At 42.2% G+C, this 24,940-nt stretch overlaps 1 protein-coding gene and 1 pseudogene across 4 annotated transcripts in view; both read left to right on the top strand.

Annotated features, from left to right (window-relative positions):
- Alpk2 (alpha kinase 2) overlaps nt 1-24,940 on the top strand; it is a 135,252-nt gene that overhangs the window by 4,088 nt on the left and 106,224 nt on the right. For 2 of the 3 annotated variants that reach the window (XM_004623737.2, XM_023715303.1), the window contains exons 2-3: nt 8,529-8,656; nt 11,950-12,067. In XM_004623737.2, coding sequence (XP_004623794.1) covers nt 8,548-8,656; nt 11,950-12,067 — 227 coding nt within the window. In that variant the 5' untranslated portion in view covers nt 8,529-8,547. The remainder of the gene's footprint in view (nt 1-8,528; nt 8,657-11,949; nt 12,068-24,940) is intronic. The other variant, XM_023715306.1, reaches the window with a different exon arrangement.
- LOC101567394 lies at nt 20,099-22,994 on the top strand (annotated as a pseudogene). The gene has a single exon (XR_002821121.1). The product of XR_002821121.1 is annotated as a mitogen-activated protein kinase kinase kinase kinase 5 pseudogene (transcript).

The following is a 24,940-nucleotide window of genomic DNA, read 5'->3' as shown; positions in this document are numbered from 1 at the left end:
AGCAAGGAAAAGTCAACATACTTCCCCAGATTGTGCATTCTGTTGTTTTAAAAATATTTCAGTATATAAACTAATTTGTTTCATTTATACTAAAGTTTATCTTAGTCTGTTGCAAGGAAAGCTTGTATTATTATCTGTTTCTGTGAGACTCTTTGGTCTATGTCTTGTTCTGAGTAACTACTTTGAAGATAATGGTACACCATGTAATAGCTTGCTATTCTTTTATTATCTGATTGGGAGAATATTTTTCATGAGATGAAAAGAAAAAAGGAAATTGTCTCCAAAATGTATTCTCTTACACTGGGCTAAGCAGCTGGGTTGAAGGATGATGGCAGGTGAAGTGAGGAGGTTCATTGCAGCTATTAGAAAACATATTATAAAAGTTTTAGATCAAATGTCAGAACCAAAATGTTTCTATTTGTACTATAAAGAAAATGTAGAGCCAGGCGTGGTGGTGCATACCTGTAATCCCAGCACTCAGGAGGCTGAGGCAAGAGAATCATTGAGAGTTTGAGGCCAGCCTGGGCTACAAAGTGAGCTACGGGCCAGCCTGAGCTGCATAGTGAGACCCTGTCTTAAACACAGACACAGACACACACAGACACACACAGACACACACAGACACACACAGAAAGAAAATGTAGGCTGGGGCAATAGCTCAGCAGTCTAAGCACCTACCTGGCAAGTGCAAGGATATGGGTTCAATTCCTGGTACCGCATGCTGTGCTGGCCTGGTGTCGAGCTGGCCACTGAAACCAGGCATGGTGGTGCGTGCCTGTAATCCCAGCACTGGGGAGGCTGAGACAGGAGCATCACTAGGAGTCTGAGCTGTACCTAATAGTAAGACCCTGTACCTGATAGATAAATAAATACATCTTTTTAAAAAAGAAAAATGTAATTTTGCTGTTCATTCTTGTACCTTTTTATTGAAAATGTTTATAATTTTGATTTTATGATTTCTTATGAAGCCATTTGCAGAGCATACACGTAATTTAATGAAATACTTTAGTCATACACAAAAAAAGGAAAGGGGTGACTGTCCCCACACAGCTAATGCGCTCTGAGCCAGCCTAAGAGACATGGTTGGTTCAGCATGATCGCCCCAGGCCCATTCCACCCACAGCCTGCCCCGTTCTTTTGTGCAGTCTGGGCAGTGAGACTGGCGAGTGTAAGATTTCCAGATTCTCCCCTCCACTGCCTGATGCTTGAAATTCTGAAGTGTCTCACTTTGTGGTCCCTTTTCGGAGTGTTTGTTCCTGGGAGAACAAGTACGGTGACATAGGGCACCTAGGTATCTGTGGAGCACAAGAAGAGCCGTAGAGAATATTTCTTTAGAACACAGAGCTCCTCCTGATGGTCCAGCTGACACGGCCCTAGCTCGTGCCCAACAGTCAGCCCATGACATTCAGCTGCGAACCAAGTGATAGGAAATACATTAACTCATGACAACTGGCCTCATTATAACCTCTCCCCACTGTGTGCATTGATAGCATTATACATTCGCCTTTTTTCCTGGCTTCAACCTGAGAAAAGATAAGGATAACACAAGCACGGGAACATATACTTCAAATCTGCTGCCCTGAAAATCAGAATCAGGAAAACAGTGTGCTGCCATTGACAAGCTGGTGACCTTGGCAATGTCACTTAACATGTTCCAAGTGTGTTTTCCAAGTGTGAAATCAGGGAAGGTATTAAGTTCTTGTACAGTGTGTTTTGTTTTGTTTTATCCTCCCTTAAAACATTGGTTATTAGTACAGATATAAATAGAAGAGAGGAGAATTAGTGGGGAAATTCTTTATTTCACTTAAAATTGCAGAGAAAAATTTAAAACAAATTTGGAGAAAGCAGCTACCTATATGTAAGTAAGCATCCAAGAACATTCATGTTTTCTCATGCAAGTGCTAGGACACCCTGCACTTTTACAATTTATTTCACTTAATAATATCTCTTGAAGGGGCTGGGAAGATGGCTCATTAGAATAAGCGCTTCCCTAGCAAGTGCAAGGGCCTGAATTCAATCCCCGGTTCTGCTAAAACAAGATAATATCTCTTGAAGATTATTTCATATCTATGCATATATAATTGCCTTATCCCTTTTGAAAACTTTTATTAGTGTATGTTTGTAACGCCAAATCATAATGTTCATTTTTGGGAATTAGCGCATGAATATAATACCATATCTGTGTGTGCGTGTGCGTGTGTGTGTGTGTGTGTGCGCGCGTGTGTGTGTGTGTGCGTGTGTGTGTACATGTGTGCATATGCTTGGGATTAAATTCAAAGCTTTTGTACTGGTTCATATTCCCAGCCCTTTTGAAAATATTTGTATGCCAAGACAGGGTCTCCCTAAGCTTCCAAGTTGGGCTTGAGCCTGTCCTCCTTTTGCCGCAGCTTCCCAGAACTCTAGTATTACAACAATGTGCCACTGTGTCCTGTTTCATATAACATATCTTGCTAGTTTTTAATCCCTTTCTCCTTTCTCCCATAACTCTCCCAAACCCATGATTGCTTTATTTCTTTTTAATGCACATTGTTGCTAGAGAAAAAGATTCTACTGTTTAGATAGGAACTGGTTTAGCTAACCACTTTTCTACTAATGGATTTCTTCCAATCTTTTGTTCTCACAAGCAACACTGCAGCAAATATAGTAGGTGCTTAGTGTTTGCCTCCTTGTCTATGTTTAAAACTTAACTTTGCTGAGACATATTGCCCACACATGCCATGCATAAATGCACTCACCTTTTCTAAGTGCTCACTGCAGTGACTTCTTAAAGTAAATTCCCCAACATGCACAACCATCACCAGCAGTTTTAGAACACTTTTGCCCCTGCAAAAGACCCCGCATGCGCATACAGTGTATTGTCTTTTGTTCCTTTTTATTGCTCAAGCACATGGCTGTGCCGCATTTTGTCTATCGGTTCACTAGTTAGAAAGTGAGGTTGTTTCTAATTTGTTGCTATTCTGAATAATCCTACAGAGACTCTTTATGCATAAATCTTTGCATGGATATATATTTTTTCTCTTGGTATGGTCTGTAGGAGTAGAATAGTTGAGTCATCTGGAAAAATCTATATTTAACTTCTTAAGAAACTTCCAAATTGTTTTGCAAAACATCTGCATGATTTTTACATCCTCATCAGCAAAATATAAGGATTCTTTTTCTTTTCCACATTCTCAGTGGTTTTTGGTTATTTATTATAGCCACCCTAGTGGGGCATATAATAATATCTCATTCTAGTTTTAATTTGCATTTCTTTAATTTTTTTAAATTTTTATTATTTGTGTGTGTGTGTGTGTGTGTGTGTGTGTGTGGCCAGCTCAGCCCACCACGAGGCGGGGCTGGCTGGCATGTGGTGCTGGGTGATTGAACCGCAGTCCCTGTGCTTTGTTGAGCTTGTTCTAAGTAGGTGCTTTAGACCACTGAGCCATCTCACCAGCCCTTTGCATTTCTTTAATAACTAGTGATGTGGAATATTTTTCTTTTTAAAATTAAAAAATATTTATTTATTTGTTTGGTACAAGGTCTTGCTGTGCAGCTCAGACTCATAGTGATCCTCCTGTCTCAGCCTCCCCAGCTCTGAGATTAGAGGCGTGTGGCACCACACCCAGTTCCTGGGCCAGCAGGGCATGTGGTACCAGGGATTAAACCCTGTGCTTGCCAGGCAGGAACTTAGACTGCTGAGCTATCTCCCCAGCTCCTTGAATATTTTTCTATGTACATTATTTTCTTTCTTCTATTTCTCACATACAACTTGAAGATCATAGTCAAGAAAGAGCACAGTGTTTGGGTTTTAGCAAACTCGTATCTATATCTCAGCTCTGCCATTTGCAAGTCATGAGAAATTAGATTTTTATATCAATTCTTTAAAGATTCAGGTTATCGCCTACTTCACAGAGCCTGTGAAGTAGGAAAGAACAATCTGGGAGTTATACAGTCATAATTAAGTGTGGTCATGCCTATGAAGTGCCCTACCCTTGGCCATGATGATTGGTGGGCATCAAAATATTTTAGTTGTCTTTTCCTCAGTGGTCTGTCCCCAAATATCCACAGCCCATCTTTGGGGAGGGTACTTTCCTTAACAAGGGACTGAGTTTCAAATGATGGTTGGTGTGGTATGCAAAATTATAGTAACCCAGATGGCACGTGCAGGAACACAGTTGCCACTGAAATAGGCTGGCTAACCAGAAAAGTCCCTCCTGTCCTAGTGAGAAGGTTCCTTTGAGGTTGGCTCTTTAGGGTTTTTTTTTTTTCCATAATTTTGTTGAGAAATAAACAGCAATGATACAGTTTCAAATCGAATTGGTAGGAAAGTTCCAATAATTAACACATTGCATACTGCCTTCCTAGTTGTTATTTGTTGTAAAAGATGCAGACATAATATCCTATTTACAAACACTATTAGAGCAAATGCCTCTATTCCTTGAATTAAGAGAATGTAGCTATATATCTATCCTAACCATTTTGAATACACAGATACAAAATGGTCATTCATCTATATCTCCTTTTTTGTTTAATTCCATCATTTAAATATTATAGTTGTGTGAACTCAGCAAAATATTCCAAAATAGTTCAGTAGTCCATAATAGTATTGGATCTTCCACTTGACTGGCAAAGTCAGAAGTTGTTGACCTGAGTCCCCTACAGCTCAACATAACAACATGGCTTTATTTCTTGTACTTCGTTTTTATATTTTTCTGTTGGATGATTAAGACCAAGATTAAGTAAGACCTATGTAACAAGAGTTGTAGCTTTTGGATCTGATAAGGTCAGTGAAATCCCCTCAGGATTTATCGTGAGACCCTGTACCTCAGATTGTAGATCCTTTGTCAGTGTCAGCCATGGGGATGAGTCACGGCCATTGCTTGGCCAACTTGCTGTATGTGAAAGCCTGAGAGAAAGACTTTCTTTGCTTTCTGTGAAAGCCTTTCTCTCCATGTGACTCTCTTTAGGCACACTCTACATCATTGATCACTTTCCTCTTTGGCCCCATAATCTCCTTGATCAGGTAAAAGCCATTTATGAAAACCCAACAGCTAACATAATTCTAAATGGGGGAAAATTGAAATCTTTTAATCTTAGATCTGGTAGAAGACAAGGATATCCTCTGTCACCACTCCTATTCAATATAGTTCTGGAATCTTTAGCTAGAGCCATTAGACAAGAGAGAGAAATAAAAGGCTCTTTAGTAAGAACAGGTTTTCAGCTCCATGTGTCAGCTGTGACCTCCTCTTTGACCCTTTCCACTGACAGCAGGCTTCCTGCTGACAGCAACCAGGCTACTGGCTATCTGTGTGGGCAGATTAACCAAAGAAAAGCTTGGCTTATTTAGATGTTTAAATGTTCCAATAATTTTCCTATAGCATTTTACTTACTTTCTAGCAATTTGAAAGAAAGACATCTTTTTTTGGTGTATGATTTTGCTGCTGTTATACCCCAAGTCATCGATAACAGCTGGTACTACTACAATGCCTAATACAGAATGCAAAAGAGCTTTGTACAGATGGGCTCAGTGAGCCTTCTTAACAGCCAAATCAAGTAGATACTACTATTATTTGAGTTTCATAGATGAAGAAACTGAGGCAGAGGGAAATAAGCTAGTACACAGCAAAGCTAAGAGTTGAATGCAGGCAGGGAAGTACACAAAGCTATGCCTTTCATCACTACATAATTCTGTTATTCTGCTAAAGACTCTGCCTACTTTGGAATATCTATGAAATATCTATTAAGATGTAGAATGTAAATAATATTCTAGCTATTTTTTTCTTAGCACCTACTTAGAGAACAATTTACATGCCCATGAGGCACGTGCCAGGTTGTTTACTGAGACATGCTTGTCAGTCTGTGAAACTCCAGATGAGCTGTATAACATCATCGGCATCAGGGCGGGCGGGTGGAGCACACTGTGGCTATATAATGGGGGCCTGATGTTGCCTAGAAGTTGTTGACAAAAGGACAGAGCCCTTTAGAAACTGGATTAATATTGAAAAATTCACAAAATTCACACAGTGAAAAAAACTGATTGCAAGGGAAGTATATACAACTTAATGCCATATGTACAAAAATATATATGTGTATATATTACATGTGACTATATATGTAACACATAGAGAAGTGCTTCAAAGGATACCAAATCCTTCCTTCCTGGGCAAGTATACTGAGATGAAAGGATGGTGCTCTGGGGAAACAATATATGTGTTTTCAAGAATATGGATATATCCATTTAGTCCACTTTATTTTTTCCCTCAGAACCAGAGATTGAACTCATACCCTTGCGCTTGCCAGGGAAGCGCTTATTCTACTGAGCCATCCCCCCCACCCCAGGCCCTCGATATACCCATTTAGAATCTGTATAATTAATTATAATTAGAAGCATATACATTTTATTAAAACTAAGAAACTTACCTTGGACTGTATAGTCAAAAGAGAGAGGCCAGGTTAGGTGGTGCACAGCTGTAATCCCAGCACTCAGGAGGCTGAGGCAGGAGGATCACTGCTAGTTTGAGGTCAGTCTGGGCCACAAAATGAGTTCAAGCCCAGCCAGAATGGCATAGCAAACCCTGTCTCAAAAAGACAAAAAATTTAAATAAATAAGTGAAGGAAAGAGAGAGAGAGAGAAAGAGAAAGCCTTTCTAGTTCCACATCACCTTTTTGAGCTATCTGTGAAGCCTGCTGTGATCACCTGGGGAAATACCAATGATGCCCTATTGATTCTTCATCTCTGGTACAGAACGATAAATCTGTCTTCAAGCATTCTCAGCCCTTCAGAAGCCAGGAAACATGAAACACAGCCTGATTTAACTGTCTCTTTCCTTTCCAGAGTACAGTCAGTGTCTCAGGCTGAGAGGTATATGATTCAAATGACTATGAGAGTGAAGCGGTGTGTGTGGGTCAGAATTTTCACGTGAGACAGCACTGTCCATAAGCTGTCACCTAGGGAAGGGTCACAGATGACACACGGGGTCCTCACTCTCAGCCCAGTTCTCGGTGTCATGCAGTGCCCTTCCTTTCTTGGTCAACCACAGCAGTGGTCCTGAGATGGGGGTGTGGTGGGCAGTCATGCCCTATAAATTCCACTTACCCCAGGAGACACATTTACTCATCATTTAAAAAAAAATAATTGTGGTGAGCCGCAGCAGAAGAGGAAACTGATGAAATAAGTGATGTCTTTCCTTAAAGCCTCCTGATTACTATTATGACAAGCAATTATGTAATATGAGTCTTACCAGGGAATTGATGTACACTAATTCTAATCCTTAGAACATAGTCGCTATCTCCTTTTACAGATACAGAAATGGGCTCAGTGCCTATTGGTTTGCATGGTTAAGGAGTGGTCACTGATGCCACATAGACAGGGGCCCCCCTATCGCTGCACAATCATGGCTATTTAGATGGGCTTCTCCTACCCTGAGCTTAGCTCTGGCTTCGGTTGTACAGCCCACATGCCCAGACTCTCCACTTGTAGTGCCTAACTGCTCATTCCCTGTATCTCCCCACTTGCCACACCATGGTATGTTTTTTTCCTTTTTCTGATCTCTGTGGTGTGTAAAAAGAGTGGGAAAAGGTAAAGAAAGAGGGACTCTAGATGTTTGGAGAGACTAAGTGTGATTTTCCAACTTGTCCTCCAGGAAAGATAGGCTTGGCTGAGTGGTACTGGGATTGAAGTTCCTCTGAATTCAGAACAACCTGCCTGAGCCTCAGATCTAGGCGAATTGCACCCTGTATGGGTCTTAAGTGGCCTTAAGGTGCTAAAGATGTCAGCGAGCACAGTCCTGACGGTGGCCTCAGTTTGGCAGCCACTTGAGCAGTGTGCTCTTCAACAAGTTGACAAACCTTTCTAAACTTGGTATTCCACATCTGCAAAGTGTAGGAGGCATTAATAGCCATCCTATAGGCAGTTTAAGACTGATTAAACAGAGTAACATATCTGGTGACTAATCAAGTGCTAAATGCCTGTTTGTATCAATGAAAACAAAAACGTAGGGCCTGCCCCCACCCCTTGTGGCAACTGGGGTAGTATTTTCTTAATTTTTAAATACCTTCCATCTGTAAATTCACTTGAATGTAGTCAACTCCTCTTTTAGAAGCAATGAATCATGCATATATACCTCTTTGAGTACAACATGAAAAGACTTTTAGGAGAGATAGAAAGAGAGAAAAAGAGCCCCATGAGTTGCAGGCTCATGCAATTCTTTCCTAAGTCCAGGCTCTGGTTGCCCTGGGCTGGGCATAGCACTAAAGTACTAGACACTCTTAGCCAGGGTGGTCCTCACTCTTCCTTGGGGGACATTGATGCCACACCTGGAGGGTCTTGGAGGAAGAGGCCAGGGCTGCTACTCCATGCCCTATGCTGCAGAGCCCAGCGTCAGTGCTGTGCCAGGAATGCAGTCCTTGAAGAAGGCTTCCCCAGGACTTGCTGCCTGTCCTCAGGCCTGTGTGCAGGTCACAGAGCCACACTGCACAACTCTGGAATTCTCAGGGAGGCCAAAGGAACCCTGGAAGCCATGGTGATGCCGGGCATGTTTATTTTTCAGATTCGTGTGACATGAAAGCATGACAGACTCCGAAGGGCCCCAGAGACGCACACTATGTTTTCTATCTACATTGCTTTCCCAGAAGGTTCCTGAGAAGTCAGATGCTGTGCTTCGCTGCATGATTTCTGGTAATCATCCCTAGACTAGCTACTCATCTTGCACCACCTACTGCCGACCAGATTATGTGGCTTAGAGGGCATTATGAAAGCATCATTTAGGAAAATTACCTTGGAAGTTTATTCTGAGTAATCAAGCAATTATATCCTCTATGATTTTTGGCTTTTGAGTGACTTCCTGGATACCATTTAGTAATTTTCCTCATTTCGTGTTGGGGTTCTCAGACAACTCTTACACTGGTTAATTTTTCACATAAGCTCTTCTTTATTTCCTGTGATACACAAGAACGGCATGAGTACCTTCACTCAAGAAGATGAATTGGACTCTTGTGTTATTCTTTAACTGATAACCACAGACTGGCTAAATTTGTCTCCTGCTGCTCGCCTTCCTCAGGCATGCTAGTATATGGTAGAAAGGTTAAGACTAGGACAAAGGTCAACCAGTGGACCAAGAGCCAAGAACTTGAATTTCCTCTGCTGAAGGAACACATCATTCAGAGTGGATCAGGTACCCAAGAGGGCAAAAAAGTATGATCATTAAAAGAAAATAAAATCCCAGTGATTGGATAGGCAAATAGTATCTCGTCTGTTATGGGTGAGTCTCCATTCTTTCTTAGCTCATGGCTCTACCTTGAGAATGTGAAGACACCAGTGATGTTTCCTGAGGGCAGACAGAAAACTCTTGCCCCCTAATTTTCCTTTTCTAGGTTCAGAGAGGAGAAGAGCCAGCACTGGCAATAGCTGCTTTTATTAGTGGAAGTTATATCAAAGCCCATCTTGGGCCTGGATACTGGAGTGCCCAATCACGCATGCAGCCTCACACCCAGGATAGCTTTCTCTACTCTTCTCTATGCCATCCAGACAGATGGAGAGACCCATGTTGGCCTTGGGTCTTTAGACAGAGCCCTGTGTGTTTAGAAAACCCTGACTTGGGCTGCCATTCCTGCACACGTTAGCCAGATCATTCTGAAACATTTGGATGATGGCTCTCAATATGTAACTTGCAAGGAAACTCAGGATACAGAGGGAGGAAAAGCTGAGGATGCAAGGCAGTGGTAGAACACTTGCCTAGTATGTGCAAGGCCTTGGGCTCAATTCTGAAACACCGCACACACAACAAAACACGAAATACTAAAAAACAAGGGGAAACAGGTGAGGTTTCCAGCAAGTGTAGGGAGAAAAGAAAACCACCCACAAGGCCTGAAATACCACTTCCCTGTGTAAGTCTCATTTCTGTATGATGCTTCAGATCTATACTACACAAAGGAAAAAAACTGTCAGCTATTAAGAAACTAAGGGGCAGAGGAGATCAATCAGCCCTGATCAGAACAAACAACTGGAGTTCAGGAGGCCAGAATGAATTCCCCTGTAGCAGCTTATGCATTACTGTATTTGTACTTTCTTCAAAAAAGTCATGTGTACATAAAAGGAGCAATTAAAAGCTTCCTCAGTAGGACTCTAGTAAACATTGACTAAGTGGGGTCACAATGCTGAAAAGTACAGACAGGAATGAGTAATGATCAGTGAGCTTTTTGGTGGGTTTTAGGGAAGTTTATTTAGAATGCTTTAGTCACTCGCCCACCTGTAAGGGTCGGGCAAGCCTCTGCTGGAGAGGGATGTGTCTGTGCCTGTACCTGAAGTCTTCTCTCCTAGCCCCAGGCACAGCTAACCAGGCAGCCACTTGGAGGAGGAAGCAAGGGGAAAGAATGCGCAGCTGCCCAAAAGCACTCTCATGGCACTGTCACAGAGAGAAGCAGGGAGAGCAACTCTGATCTGTGCCATGCACCCCCTGGCTTTTCTTTGTCACCTTCTGGATGGACCTCTTTTAGCTTTCCCCCTCCTATGGCCTCAGAGGAGTAGGGAGTCCTTATCTTTGTGGTCCCTGGAGTTGTTTGCCAAACAACTTACGGCATAACACAAGAATATTCCTGGGGTGGACTAAGTGTGGTGCGTTGTCTCCAAATAGTGGGCTTTTGTCCTTGAATAGGTGGCATAGTTGGATAAACTGGATAAGTTTGGCTATTTGGATAAATTCTCGGTGACATGAAGGCTAGTGAGAAAGCTCTCCAGGACACATTAGAAATTTTCCTAGCCTGTAATAGAAGGGAAAAATTCCTAAGGGGTGGATGAAATTTCTGGGGGTTTAAAAAGGGATGAACTGCTTCTGAAGGAGAAAATGTACATCAGTTTCCCTCATCACATTAATCTCATACATGTGCACAACCTTGGGGAAATCTGCACACCCAATTCCTTCCTCCCCAGGTAGAAAATGCCTCTTCTGTTTTTCTAATTCATCTTGTCCTTTCGCATCATGACCTACGCTCAACTTGGAGCACATTGGTTTCCGTTGGAAGTGTGAAATTGACATTTCAAGCATTTCATTCAACTTATTAATTGATGAGGGAACTACAAAATATTAAACTGTGAGAAGCTAGGTATGTACATGCTATTGCATAGTATTAGAATCAAATTGTTAGGTTAGGTGCAATACTGTTTAATGTCTTATTGGGCAGTAAACAACCGATGGGGTTGTCTTTTCTACTAGCTAGAAATGATTTGGACCTCTATTGGATGAAAACACACAATTTAACATACAACTTCACTAAAACTTGGACCTATTTTTAAAGAGAGAGAGAGAAAAAAAACAAATACCAAGAACAAAGACAAAAACAAAGCACTTTACCATAATAAAAGTGGTATAAAATTTCAAAACAAAAACAGGAAATTAACAATGGTTGTTATATTAATCTTGGACTTTTAGTCGGTAGCAATCATTGAGTGAAATCAAGTAGATTCCCCAAGATAATTCATAAATGATCCTTTTTTCCAGATGACATTGAATAAGGGTTTTTTTGTTTTTTTTTTTTTTTTCTTCCTCGAATGCCTTCAGGGCACTTTTGGCCAGCGGGAGAGTTGTGAGGTTCGAACTCCAGCAACCTCAGGCTGACAGCTTTGTGGAAGCAGCCACTTAAAGGACTGAGCTAGGGCCAGGCCCCCCCAGATGACATTGAAAAAAGATACCTTCAACATCTTTGCCTATTGAACAAGTTTTCTTGAATTGAGACAGCATTTTTCATTTTATGTTCCCACTTCCTAGCACAGCACTATCCACCAGTATGTAACATGCCCAACTGTGTTTACTAAATCCCACATTTGTATCTGTGAGAGGAAGCTTTTTAATTCCCAAACTGACATAACCCATCATACTCATCCTTGTTCCTTACTGTCTGTTTTTGTTCATAAATTTGTACCTTTCTCTCAAAATACTTAAAGTAATAAGGATATTCTTAAATCTTTATTATCAGGTCAGCCCAAGCCAGAGGTCACCTGGTATAAGAATGGTCAAGCCATAGACGAGTGTGGCATTGCTTCCAGTTATGAATTCTTTGAGAATCAGTATATTCATGTGTTACATCTCTCTTGGTAAGTGGATTTGCCCTTGTGCACTATTTCTTTGACATTCTCTGAAGTTTTTTTTTTTTTTTTGGTGGAATCCAGGATTGAACTCAGGTCCTTGCCCTGGCCAGGGAAGCACTTATTCCTCTGAGCCATCTCCCTGGCCCTCTTTGACATTCTCTACTCCATCATGTGCTGGTTTTTACAAGGGAAGGCCAAAAGATTGGCTTCTGACATCCTAACTTTCAACGCTATTGGCAGGCATCAGCCGAGGCGTGCCGCAATGTCTATAGTTGGCCTTTGTACCTGCAAGTTCCACATGTACATAAAATACTTCTAAAGCTTGCATTTGGGTTGAACCTGTGCAGACTTTTCCCTTGTCTTCATTCCATGACCAATACAGCATAGCAGCTGTTTACATGGCCATTGTATTAGATATTGGAAGTAATTTGAACATGATTTCAATTAGAGTGGAGGAAGCATGTTAAGGTAGATGAAAATACTATGTGCTTTTGTATGAGACTTGACCATCAGCAAGGCTGGGGGTATGCAGTGACCAATTTCCCTGGTTTATTATTTATATTTGCTGACCTCAGTAACACTTCTTTAATTTAATTTACTGCTATTGATGGTTTATTATTATTATTATTATTATTATTATTATTATTATTATTATTGTATTGTATTTAGAACAGAGTTGACAGGGTCTACAGGGTCTCACTGAGTAGATTGGATTTATAGTGATCCTTCTGTTTACAGCCTCCCAATTGCTGGGATTACAAGTGCATGCCACCAAGCCCAGTCTTACTTGCTGTCTCAAGATTGAACCCCCAGCCCCTGTGCTCTGCCTGAGCAGGCTCTTTAATCCACAGAGCTATTTAGCTGGCCCAATGGTGTTTTGTTTGTTTTTGTTTTTTTTGCAGAACCGGGGATTGAACTCAGGCCCTTGCGCTTGCCAGGCAAGCGCTTATGCTACTGAGCCATCTCCCTGGCCCTCAATGGTGTTTTAAATGTTATTGAGGTGGTGTTTTAAATGTTTCACTCATTAGGTGAGCTTTTCGCTTCATCTTGCATCTTCTGGAGAGTTAAGAAGTGAGATATGATCTCAACACTGTCATCCAAACTTCGCGTGTGTAGGAAGGAAGGAAAAAGTGACTGACATCCTACCACAGAAAATTGGTGATGGAATTTAGGCTAGAAAACATACTTTTCAGCTTTATTTTAGGAAGAGTGGTGGACCAGTACAGTGTTTCCTAAGTCTTTTCTGTTTCCCCAGGACCTACTTGTTTCAATGAAATTAGGAAGCTCAACCACGTGGAGAAAACGAGAACTGCTCTGACTGCAGTGTGGCAGGGAGCCTGTGCCCTCGGTTCTAGTGTTACTGAGTTGATCTTGTTGTCCTTCTAGGGCTCCAAGAAGCTGGGGAAACAACAGACACTGCATGAAAATGACTGCTAGTCAGGAGCCTGTGACAGTAGTCTTGGGTCTAAGAATAAGAACATTGTACAAGCACCATACACCAATCATTTTGCTAACTGCCAGAGATGGAGGTGAATAACATAAGCATTGTCCACATGTTCACAAAATTTCCACTCTAGCGTGGAAGAAAGGTGGTGAGCAAATCAATACACCTTTTTACCTCACTATGCCAATATGCCTAGGAGGCAGCTACATTGGCATTTGTGCCCCATAAGTGTGGCTTGGACTTTCCTGCCTCTTTGTTCTGATTTTTCCAAGGCCTAAGCTCATTCAGCTTAGAATCTGCCTCTGCTCTTCATGGGCAATTCCAGATATTCATAGGCTGAAGTGGGAAAGACACTACAGGAATGAGAAACTTAGGAGGGAACTTACACTATGGAGGGGTCAAGAAGTCACCATGGTCTCCTCTGAGGCCCAGCAGAGCAGTGGCATTTGTAAAACTAGAATATATTGCTGGGTGTGGTAGTACACACCTGTAATCTTGCCACTCAGGAGGCTAAGGCAGGAGGATTTCTACAAGTTCAAAGCCAGCCTGAGCTACATAGTGAGTCTAGCCTGAACTACATAGGGAGGCCCTGTCATAAATAAATAAATAAACAAATAAATATTCAACTCCACTCTTTCTAAGCTCTAGGCCTGCCATTCTGAGAAGAATTCAATCACAGTGCAAGACATGATGATAAGGCAATATGACAATATATACTTTGCTGCTTCACAAAGCAGCGATGTATATAATGGTGCTTATAATTAACAGAGATCTTTGAAAGTTCTGACTTTTCACACAGATAGTTCTGAAGTGGAGCTGCCCATTGGCATTGCCTGGAGAGGTTTCAGTCTCAGTAACATTTGATTTAATCTCAGTAACCACTGATTAATTAAATGTGAGCCCCAGGTGAGTCGAGTGTGTTGTCCAAGATGAAAAATGTTCTGCACCCTAAACTTTCATCAACAATGTAAATAGAGTTATACAAGTATTCTAAGTGACAGGGAAATGAATGGAATTTTAAGTAAGTGAATTTCAAAGATCTTAAGTTAGTCATTAGTTATATTAGTCTGAAGTTTTCCTGCCATTCTGAATATATCATAAACCACTGGATTAGCTTGCAGCCTGATGAACAGTACTTTCTTTATCTACCTGACTTCTGGCTTTGAGTCATTACAGATGAGCTCTCATATAATTGAAAGTACTGTTTCTCTGCTTCTCAAAAGCTCTTTTGAGTTTGGCAAATCTCAGCCGCAGTTTTCCTTTGAGGCTAAGAGCACTGTGGCTGTATTTATCAACCTTTGGTGTTTTTGTCTTTGCTTTTCACGGTGACATCTGTTCCCTGCCCTCCCCACATTCTCCCTCTCTCACCACTCTTCTTGGGAGAGATGTCATTGCTGCTGTAACCCTTGCTGCAGGTCAAGGATGCTTGGCAGGAAGGAGAAGTAGACAGCCAAGAAAGCCCTTGAAGGAAGAGAGGCATCAATCCTAACACTAAGGTCTGCACTGAGGCTGGAAAAAAGCTTTAGTCTTTAATTGAAAAGATGTGGGAGTTGGGAGGCAGGGAGGGAAATGCAAATACATGTTTTCTACCTCATAGTGAAAGTAAATGGCACTAATGTGTGTGCAAATGGGGAACTGTGGTCTCTTATGAACAGTTTAAAGAAAGGCAACAAAGCAACAGATAAAAATCTGTCTGAGAACCCACACCCAGAGAGATAGACCCCTTGCCACAGTTTGAAGGCCTCTTTTGAAGATCACAGTCATGCCCTGCTCTCCTGAGGCAGGAGGGAAGGAGGGAGGAAGGGAGGTAGGAAGGGAGGGAGAGAGTGAGAGAGAGCCAGAGAGAGAGAAAACAGATTACAAATGAGGTGGCAGCAGCAAAGCTCAGCTTGTGCCTGCGTCAGAGCTGAGCGAAGCACTGTCCTTCCCTTTAGAGCTTGTCAGCTCTGCCTGGCCGCAGCTGAGCTTGTTCAGCCCCTTCTGAGTGCTCAGTGTGGATGATGGCCAGGAGAACAGCAGCCACTGCCAGCCAATCTGCTCAGAGTTGAGTAGAATCCCCTCAAGAATGAATGGTTCCTGGGGAACCTCCACATGTGACCTCATTTGACAACAGCATTGTGCAGGTGTGATTACTTCAATTGAGTTCATATTTGATTAGGGTGGGTCTATGCTTTCCAACCTGCCCCAAATTGGGTATTAGCTTTCTATCACTATAACAAAATATCTGAGATGATCAAGTTATAAGACGAGCAGCTCATATATTTCTTAGGCTTATAGTTTTAGTGTTCCATGCCATGGTTTGTTGGTTCCTTTACTTCTGAGCCTGCAGTAGGGTTGAATATCAGTGGAAGCACATGATATAGCAAAACTCTTCACCCTATGGCCAGTGAGCAAATGATAGCAAAGAAGGGGTGGAGTCCCTCATTTCCCATCAAGGGAAATGACAACCTAAAACCTCCCTTAGGCCCCCTCATCTCCAGGGTATGACCATCTCCCAGTGGTGCTGTAAGCTGGAGACCCAGCCTGTAACATGTGGATTTCTAGAAGGAATTGGTATTAAAGCTTTTGAAGGAAAAATCAGAAAGGCTTCCTGGGTCACTTACCATTTACCCCCGCAGGAGACATTAGACAGTATCTAGAAATTCTTTTCCTCCTTTTTTCCAGTACTAGGGCTTTACCCAAGGCTGAGCTACCACGGCCCTTTTTTTTTTTTTTATGTTCAGACAAGGTCCCATTAAGTCACTGCCCAGGCCAATTTGAATTCACAATTTTCCTAACTCAGCTTCCTGGAGAGGTGGGATTATAGGAGTGTACCAGGCCACTCAGCTCTGGAAACTTCTCTGATAGTCATAACGGGAGATATAGGACACCCATACTGGCAACCAGAAGGTAGAGGTCAAAGATGCTGCTAAACACTGGACAATACATAGGACAGCCCTTCACAATAAAGCATTATCCAATGTAAAATGTCAGGAGCACTGATGTTGAAAAACTCAAAGACCCACATAACCGAGGACCTTGCCAGCACCTGATTTATTTCTGCTGATCCTGTGAGCCTGCTGCTGGGTTTCTACTGGCTTTGTCTGACTCATTAACACTCATCCATGCTACCATCACCAGTTTGAGGATTGGCAGAGGCACAGGGTCCAACACGATTTCAGTGACAGGTCTGGTGCTGGGTACTGCTGGCTGAAAGCCTTCACTGCTGTCCTTTCTCTGGGCTTTCGTCTTTCCAGAGGTGGGAGCAGTTTCCTTAGAGGGTTGTCCTGGGAAGTGATCCAATGATACAGAGCTGTGTGGCAACACCAAACTTGCCACAGGCTGTTGGGCAAAGTAAGCCTCAGGGAAAAAAGAAAGAGGCAAAAGAAGAAAAGAGAGCTATCTCTTAAAGAGAGAAAGGAGGGCCAGAGAGGTAGCTCAGTAGTCTAAGCACTTGTCTGGCAAGTGCAGGGATCTGAGTTCGATCCCTGGCACTGAGAGTCATGCTGGCCCTGCCCCAGGCATGCCCAGCCAGCCACCTGAGACCAGGTGTGGTAGCACAAGCCTTCAATTCCAGTGCTGGGAGGCTGAAACACGAGGATCACTACGAGTCTGAGCTACAGAGCGAGACTCTGCACAAAATACATGAGAAAAAAAAAAAAGGAGAGAGAGAAAGGAAAAGTCACATGGTAGCAAGGGGTATATACTCAGAGGGCAGGAGTTAGTAGCCAAATTTTGTGATTTAGTACATCCTCCATCCATGGAAGACCTAATCTTTTAAATCACTTGTAATTATTCTGCTTAAACAACAAAGCAAAATCCAAACTATCACACCATGTATGGCTACCTCTTGCCTATAGGATAATTTTCTCCACTTTTAATCGACTCATTTATTCAATAAACATCAAGAGCACATGATATGTTCTAGTTGTAGTACCAGTGAAAGGCGCATAGTCTTCTGGGTGCCGTAGTCCAGTAGAGGAAACAGGTGAAAAGAAGGGGGCATTTGTCGGAGAGACTGTAACACAGACAGGAGGGTTTCAGCTGGTTTGCTCACACATGTCTATACTCACAGCCACATTCAGGTCATTTTTAGAAGGTGGAACCTGTGACTTAGGTCATGTCTCAGCCTGTCCTGTTATTCCTCGTTGCTGGCTGGGTGGACATGCCCTAGGGGCCTCAGGACATGCTGTTACGTTCCTGAGGCTCCTGTGGTCAGAATGCTGGTTGTCCGTGCGTGTTATGTGTGCTGAAGGCTTTGTCCTGCCCTGAAAAACCATCAGCATCTTTTCTATATGTGATCACTCAAGGAAACCTGCCAGACATCTGGAAAACCTGAATCATTAGCTGTGACTGAGAATGGGCAGGTGAGGACCGGTGACTCAATGATATTCTTCCTGGAAGAAAAATGTGCAAAATACACTCATTCTGTTAATGGCAGGACTGTCACCATCACTGCAAGGGATGAATATTATTTCTTCCATTGAGAGAAGAATCTGAAGCAGGTTGTTCAAAATTTAAATCCCAAGTCTACAAATCTGTATCGTCCTAGGCAAGTGCCTTAACCTCTCTGTTCCTGAGGACATCTGCTTTATAGGGCTATTGTACAGACCACATGAACACATTCAAAAAATTTAGACTATGCAACAAATAAGAGCTATTTCATGTGCTTTCACTATGTTCCCTGCACAGAACTATAGTTTTGGAGTGAATTAAAATAGGACAGATTGGATGTAAGATAGGTAGCATAGATTGGCAACATTTTCCATCTCTGTTATTTTCTTCTTGGAAGTAAAATATAATTAACATATCGGATCAGAGACTCACTGCATACAAATAAAGATGACTAAATTTCGCTATGTGCTGGCTAAGCCAGTACTGCTCTTCATCCAAGGCTGGAAAGCATTTTGTGAACTTTGTGTTCTGTGAGCTTAAGTAGGTGTAAGAAGTCTTAAGGATGACTGGTAGAACTTTCCGGCACCAGGAAGGCCTATGTGTCCCAGCACATGGCTAAGGAGGGCTCTAGTGGCATTCTTCCTGAATGAATTTAGCAAGGCATTGCTCATTCCGTGCCAGAGCCCTACTTGACCAGGTTCCGACGGTCTGACGGGAAACTCTCACTTAGTCTTCAGGTTGATCAGTCCCTTCTGAGAATTCACGGCTTGTCATCACACGCTACTTGTGACTTTAATAGGTGATTGTCTCAGAGCAGAATGGTCATACACAAACCATGGGATACTTAATCATCTTTTCCTGGGGACAGGAATTTGGTGGCTGTTCCCCCTGCTGTGCTGATCCCTTGGAGTAAATTACTCTAATCTTGGGTGGAAATAGATCCAGGAGCTTTCCCAAGACCTTGAGATAGCCAGGGTGTTCCAGTCACCTGAGACTGGACTCATGCTGACGGTCTCAAACTGACACCTTCTGAGGACTGGGAACAGACTGGGAATATTAAGATTGCCTAGCAAGGTTCTTGAACCTACACTGTGAACAGAGTCCAGGTCAGATGCTCTGGAGAATTGAAATGATGGGCCTCTTGCCAATGTAGGAACCATAGCTTTTCTGACTATTGCTAAGCTACCCGACAAAGGGAGGTTGTGTTTGGGGCACAGTGGGGGCCAAATCAGTTCTGGAAGTTCCTACAAAGGCTTTGTGGAGTGGAGACAGGACTAAGAACCAGTTTTCTTGATAGCTCTATTTGGTACCCTTTACATACACAACTGTGGGCATCTCATGAGGGCCCTTGACCCCCACCCCCCACCTTTGTACATTCACCTCTGCAAGCATCTCCTGCCCCGAGTTCCACTCCTTGCCTTGTTCTGTGACCTACTTTTGCCTTATACCCATGCCTTTCTCATAGCCCATCTCTGAGCTCTAGCACTTTGAGGTTCTGCTTTGCGCTGTCCTCTGAGTCTACCTGGGAAGCGAGGCCAAGACTCTGCCCCCTCTGGTGCCTCTCCAGACCATACCCACCATCACGTTATATTATTCCCTACTTATTATAGTCTGATCAGCAAATGCAATCTCCCAAATGAGCTGACAATGACGGCTTAAATACATGAAATGAATAAAATGACTTTAGGGCTCCAGAAAGATCCAAACCCTCAGACAGAATTTGCAACTCTCTGGGTTAAGACCAAGAACTTTTCTAGGAAGCCCATATTTATTGTGTTATCAAAGGAAGGAGGGGAATACTGAAGAAAATGCAGAAATCTGGGAAGAACTTGGGAATCCTTCTAAGGATTCTCCAAGAAAAACATCATGTTACTTTAGGAGAATTCTTATCTCCGGGAAGGCCTTCACTGCAGGAGTGAGAAGCCTGCAGCTACAGTCTCTTTTTAGTTAACCGGAGTTGGAGCCAAATGTCTTTAGCAGAGGCCTTATCTTGTCCTTTGAGGCTTCCCAACTGTACAGGCCTATACATGCCTCAGTAGGGACCAGGCACTCAGAGGTTCACTCACTGTATGTCTGTTGCCCTGAGCCTTATGCAAACTCACAAGTAAACACAAAAAGTCAGTTGTTAATATTAAATCCTGGAGGGAGGCCGGGCGGCGGTGGCGGCTGAGGGGGAGGGGGAGGGGCCGCGGGCGGGCGGAGGGCGCGGGCGGGCTGAGGAGGCGGCTGCCGGGACGCCTAGTCGGAGCCCGCAACGTTCACCGCCCGTGCTCGTCCCTCGTGCAGGCCGGGCCGGGCGGAGGCTCCATGTTGGGAAGCGGCGCCGATCGCCCTCTTTAGCGGGAACCGGGGCGCCGCGGGCTGAGCCGGCGGGGGCCGGGCCGGAGCGAAGATGGAGGCCCCGCTGCGGCCTGGCGCCGACATCCTGAGGCGGAATCCGCAGCAGGACTACGAGCTCGTCCAGAGGGTCGGCAGCGGCACGTACGGGGACGTCTACAAGGCCAGAAATGTACACACAGGAGAATTAGCTGCAGTAAAAATTATCAAGTTGGAGCCTGGAGATGATTTTACTCTAATTCAACAAGAAATATTTATGGTTAAAGAATGTAAGCACTGCAACATTGTTGCCTATTTTGGGAGCTATCTAAGTCGAGAAAAATTATGGATTTGTATGGAATACTGTGGTGGAGGATCACTTCAAGATATTTACCATGTTACTGGACCATTGTCAGAATTGCAGATAGCCTATGTATGCAGAGAAACTTTACAGGGACTTGCTTATTTGCATACTAAAGGCAAAATGCATAGAGATATCAAAGGTGCAAATATTTTATTGACAGACCATGGTGATGTAAAATTAGCTGATTTTGGTGTAGCTGCAAAAATAACCGCTACTATTGCAAAGAGAAAATCTTTCATTGGTACTCCTTATTGGATGGCCCCAGAAGTGGCAGCAGTGGAGAAGAATGGCGGCTACAACCAGCTCTGTGATATCTGGGCAGTAGGAATAACAGCCATTGAACTTGGAGAGCTTCAGCCACCTATGTTTGATCTTCATCCAATGAGGGCTCTCTTCTTAATGTCAAAAAGTAATTTTCAGCCTCCAAAATTAAAGGACAAAACAAAATGGTCATCAACATTCCATAATTTTGTCAAAATAGCACTAACTAAAAACCCAAGAAAAAGACCAACTGCTGAAAGACTTCTGACTCATACTTTTGTTGGACAGCCTGGCCTCTCTAGGGCCCTCGCAGTTGAACTGTTGGACAAAGTAAACAATCCAGACAACCACATACATTACGCTGAAGGAGATGACGATGATTTTGAGCCCCATGCCATCATTCGCCATACCATCAGATCTACAAACAGGAATGCCAGAGCTGAGCGGACGGCTTCAGAAATAAATTTTGACAAATTACAGTTTGAACCTCCTCTGAGAAAAGAAACAGAAGCCCGGGATGAAATGGGAATGTCATCAGACCCAAACTTTTTATTACGGTGGAATCCTTTTGTTGATGGTGCAAATACTAGCAAATCAACCTCAAAACGTGCAATACCACCTCCCCTGCCTCCTAAGCCAAGGATAAATAGTTATTCTGAAGACAGCTTCCCAGATGAAGAAAAATCATCAACAGTGAAACGTTGCCCTGATTCAGATAACAGAGCTCCCCAACTTCTGAGAAGACAGAGTAGCCCAAGTTGTGGTCTTGTAGCTGAGACTTCCTCTATGGGAAATGGTGATGGTATCTCAAAACTAATTAATGAAAATACAGAAGGATCAGCACAGGCACCACAGTTGCCACGGAAAAAGGACAAGAGAGACTTCCCTAAACCAGCCATCAATGGTCTTCCACCCACCCCAAAAGTCCTGATGGGAGCATGTTTTTCAAAAGTTTTCGATGGCTGCCCCTTGAAGATCAATTGTGCAACTTCTTGGATACATCCTGATACAAAAGATCAGTACATTATTTTTGGAACTGAAGATGGTATTTACACATTGAACCTCAATGAACTACATGAGGCAACTATGGAACAGTTGTTTCCACGGAAGTGTACTTGGCTATATGTTATCAATAATACTTTAATGTCATTATCAGAAGGAAAAACTTTTCAACTCTACTCTCATAATCTTATTGCTTTGTTTGAACAAGCCAAAAAACCAGGATTAGCTGCCCATATTCAAACTCATAGGTTTCCAGACCGCATACTGCCAAGAAAGTTTGCTTTGACAACAAAGATTCCTGATACAAAAGGGTGCCACAAATGTTGCATAGTCAGAAACCCTTACACGGGACATAAATACCTCTGTGGAGTTTTACAGTCTGGAATTGTTTTACTTCAGTGGTATGAGCCAATGCAGAAATTCATGTTGATAAAGCACTTTGATTTTCCTTTACCAACACCTTTGAACGTTTTTGAAATGCTGGTGATACCAGAACAAGAATACCCTATGGTGTGTGTAGCTATTAGTAAAGGCACACTGAATCAAATCAAGTAGTTCAGTTTGAGACAATCAATTTGAATTCTGCATCTTCATGGTTTACAGAAATTGGTGCAGGCAGCCAACAGTTAGATTCCATTTATGTGACACAATTGGAGAGAGATATTGTTTTAGTGTGTTTAGACAAATTTGTAAAAATTGTAAATCTACAAGGAAAACTAAAATCAAGTAAGAAACTGGCCTCTGAGCTAAGTTTTGATTTTCGCATTGAATCTGTAGTCTGCCTTCAAGACAGTGTGCTTGCTTTCTGGAAACACGGAATGCAGGGTAAAAGCTTCAAGTCAGATGAGGTCACCCAGGAGATTTCAGATGAAACAAGAGTTTTTCGCTTATTAGGATCAGACAGGGTTGTAGTTTTGGAAAGCAGACCAACAGAAAATCCGACCGCACACAGCAATCTCTACATATTGGCTGGACATGAAAATAGTTACTGAGCAACAGAAACTGATCTCAACTGACAGGAAGATGAATTTATAAATTTAATGGAAGCAAAAATACTTTAAGGAAATCCAGTATAGACTGCACTATGATTTGCTTTAACTCTATGGGTTATATCTCAAATGATCTGTACGGTAGGATAGAACTCACTTTTCTGTAGCTGGAAACAGCTAGTCTATCTCTCGCCACGATGTGGTGGTTATATCAAGTTTGCTTAATAAAAGCTATGAGATGAATAGTCCTCTAGTTCCAGGAAACAGTCTTTTTTTAAAAAAATAATGTTTGTACCAAGGGTGCCATGGTATTTTTAGATAATTCATGAGATAAATTTAGTGACCATTTTATCATTTTATACCATGTTGTATTCCTTCTTAACAATTTGATAAACTTTCAAACCTTTCTCTTTTACATTGGCCATTCTGTGTGTTTTTGTAAAATACAATATTTAATCCTTATTTATTAATCTCTTGCTGGAGTGGTGTAATGTATCTAACTTTTAGCAAAGGAAGGTTGCAGAGCAGCTTACATTTTTTTATAATGTATAAAAATTTTGTTTACCTTTTCAGAGTAGTACTTTAGGGGTTAAAGGCAGGTGTCCTGTGGGATTCAACACATCCAGTTTCATTTAACAGGAGTATTTTATAATACAATTTCATGCAGAATTGCCTTAAATGGGAGTTTTATGCTAAGAGGTCATACAGAGAATATTGATGATGGTTGAAAAATAGCTTTAGGAGTGGTATCTATGTCTACCTGTGACTGCCATGTGTGTGTATTCTTGACAAACAGTATAATATGCCTGTGATTTTTTTTTTTTTTACATTAGGGATAATACATAAGAAATTAATCTTCATATATAATTATCCCTAAAGTAAGGAAGTATTTATCTGCCCATGTTATATATTTTATTTCTACTATGCCAGAGGGGAGATTGTAATGCAGTTACGCACGTAATCTTGGGGCTTTCACACATGTAGGTACTCATTTTGAGTATGTTTAAGAAAAATGTTTTGAATGAAAGTGAATTCTCTTGGGGATCATATAAATAAGTATTGTAAAAACCAGTATTCTAAAAATAAGAAAGGACAGGGCCATTTCTTACGCGTTTCTTTTGCTATTATTAGGCCAAAATTAAAGTGTTCTATTGGTAAAAAAAAAAAAAATATTAAATCCTGTTCAGAGCCACTTCACAGTGGTCCCCACTGCCCACACCAGACCCAAGAAACCCAAGGTAGAGTGTGGCCTATAAGAGGAGTTTGGATATGGGATGGTCTAACTGCTTCTGTGTGGCTTATGTTGGCTGGCCTAACAAAATACCATAGATTCCATATCTTATACAACAATAACGTATTCTTTACTGATCTGGAGGTTGAGAAGTCTCAGATATTGGTGAAGCATGGTCAGGGATGGTGCAGGTCTTCTTTCTGGCTTGTAGAAGGTCACCTTCACACTGGTGGAGAGACAGCAAGCTTTTCAGTGTTTCCTGTAAGGCCACTAAACCTGTCATGAGGACCTCATCTGCATGACCTCATCTAAACGCCAAAATCTTTTCAAAGATCTCATTTCCACATACCTTTGCTTGGAGGTTAGATCTTCAACATTTTGAAATTGGGGGTGGTGACACAATTCATGGCCCCAAACAGGCTAGAACCAGATCAGTGGGGGTAGACAATTCCCAGTGGTTTAGAGTCAGAGATTGGCAGTAGTTTATGAGTCACATGTGGGTACTTACAGGGCCAGCTCTGGGACAGATTTCCTAGGTTCAAGTCTTAGTCTCTTACTAAGTTAGGCTGTTCAACCTCTATCTGTCTCAGTTTCTATGTCTGCAAAGTGATAATAGTAATAGCATCTACCTTGCAGGACTGGGTGAAGATTAATTAAAGTAACATATACAAGGAAAGTTTTTGAACAGTTCCTGGGACTTAGCAAATGTTAATTAAATGGCAACTCTTTTGACCTTGTGGTTGGATTCCTGTATGTGTGTTGGTGAAGGGTCACTCTTGATCCTGAGAATGAGTGTTTGAAAGTGGAAGTGTTTGAAAGTGTATTCTCTTCTATCTTGTTTTCTTTCGTCCATATAATCCATTTTACAGAAAGTGGAATTAGGCTGTGTGGCTGAAGC

This window comes from Octodon degus, unplaced genomic scaffold (genome assembly GCF_000260255.1).
Source record: "Octodon degus isolate 3935 unplaced genomic scaffold, OctDeg1.0 scaffold00003, whole genome shotgun sequence".
Taxonomy (NCBI): domain Eukaryota; kingdom Metazoa; phylum Chordata; class Mammalia; order Rodentia; family Octodontidae; genus Octodon; species Octodon degus.
The sequence above is the reverse complement of the archived record's forward strand: the minus strand, read 5'-3'. Positions and strand labels throughout refer to the sequence as shown.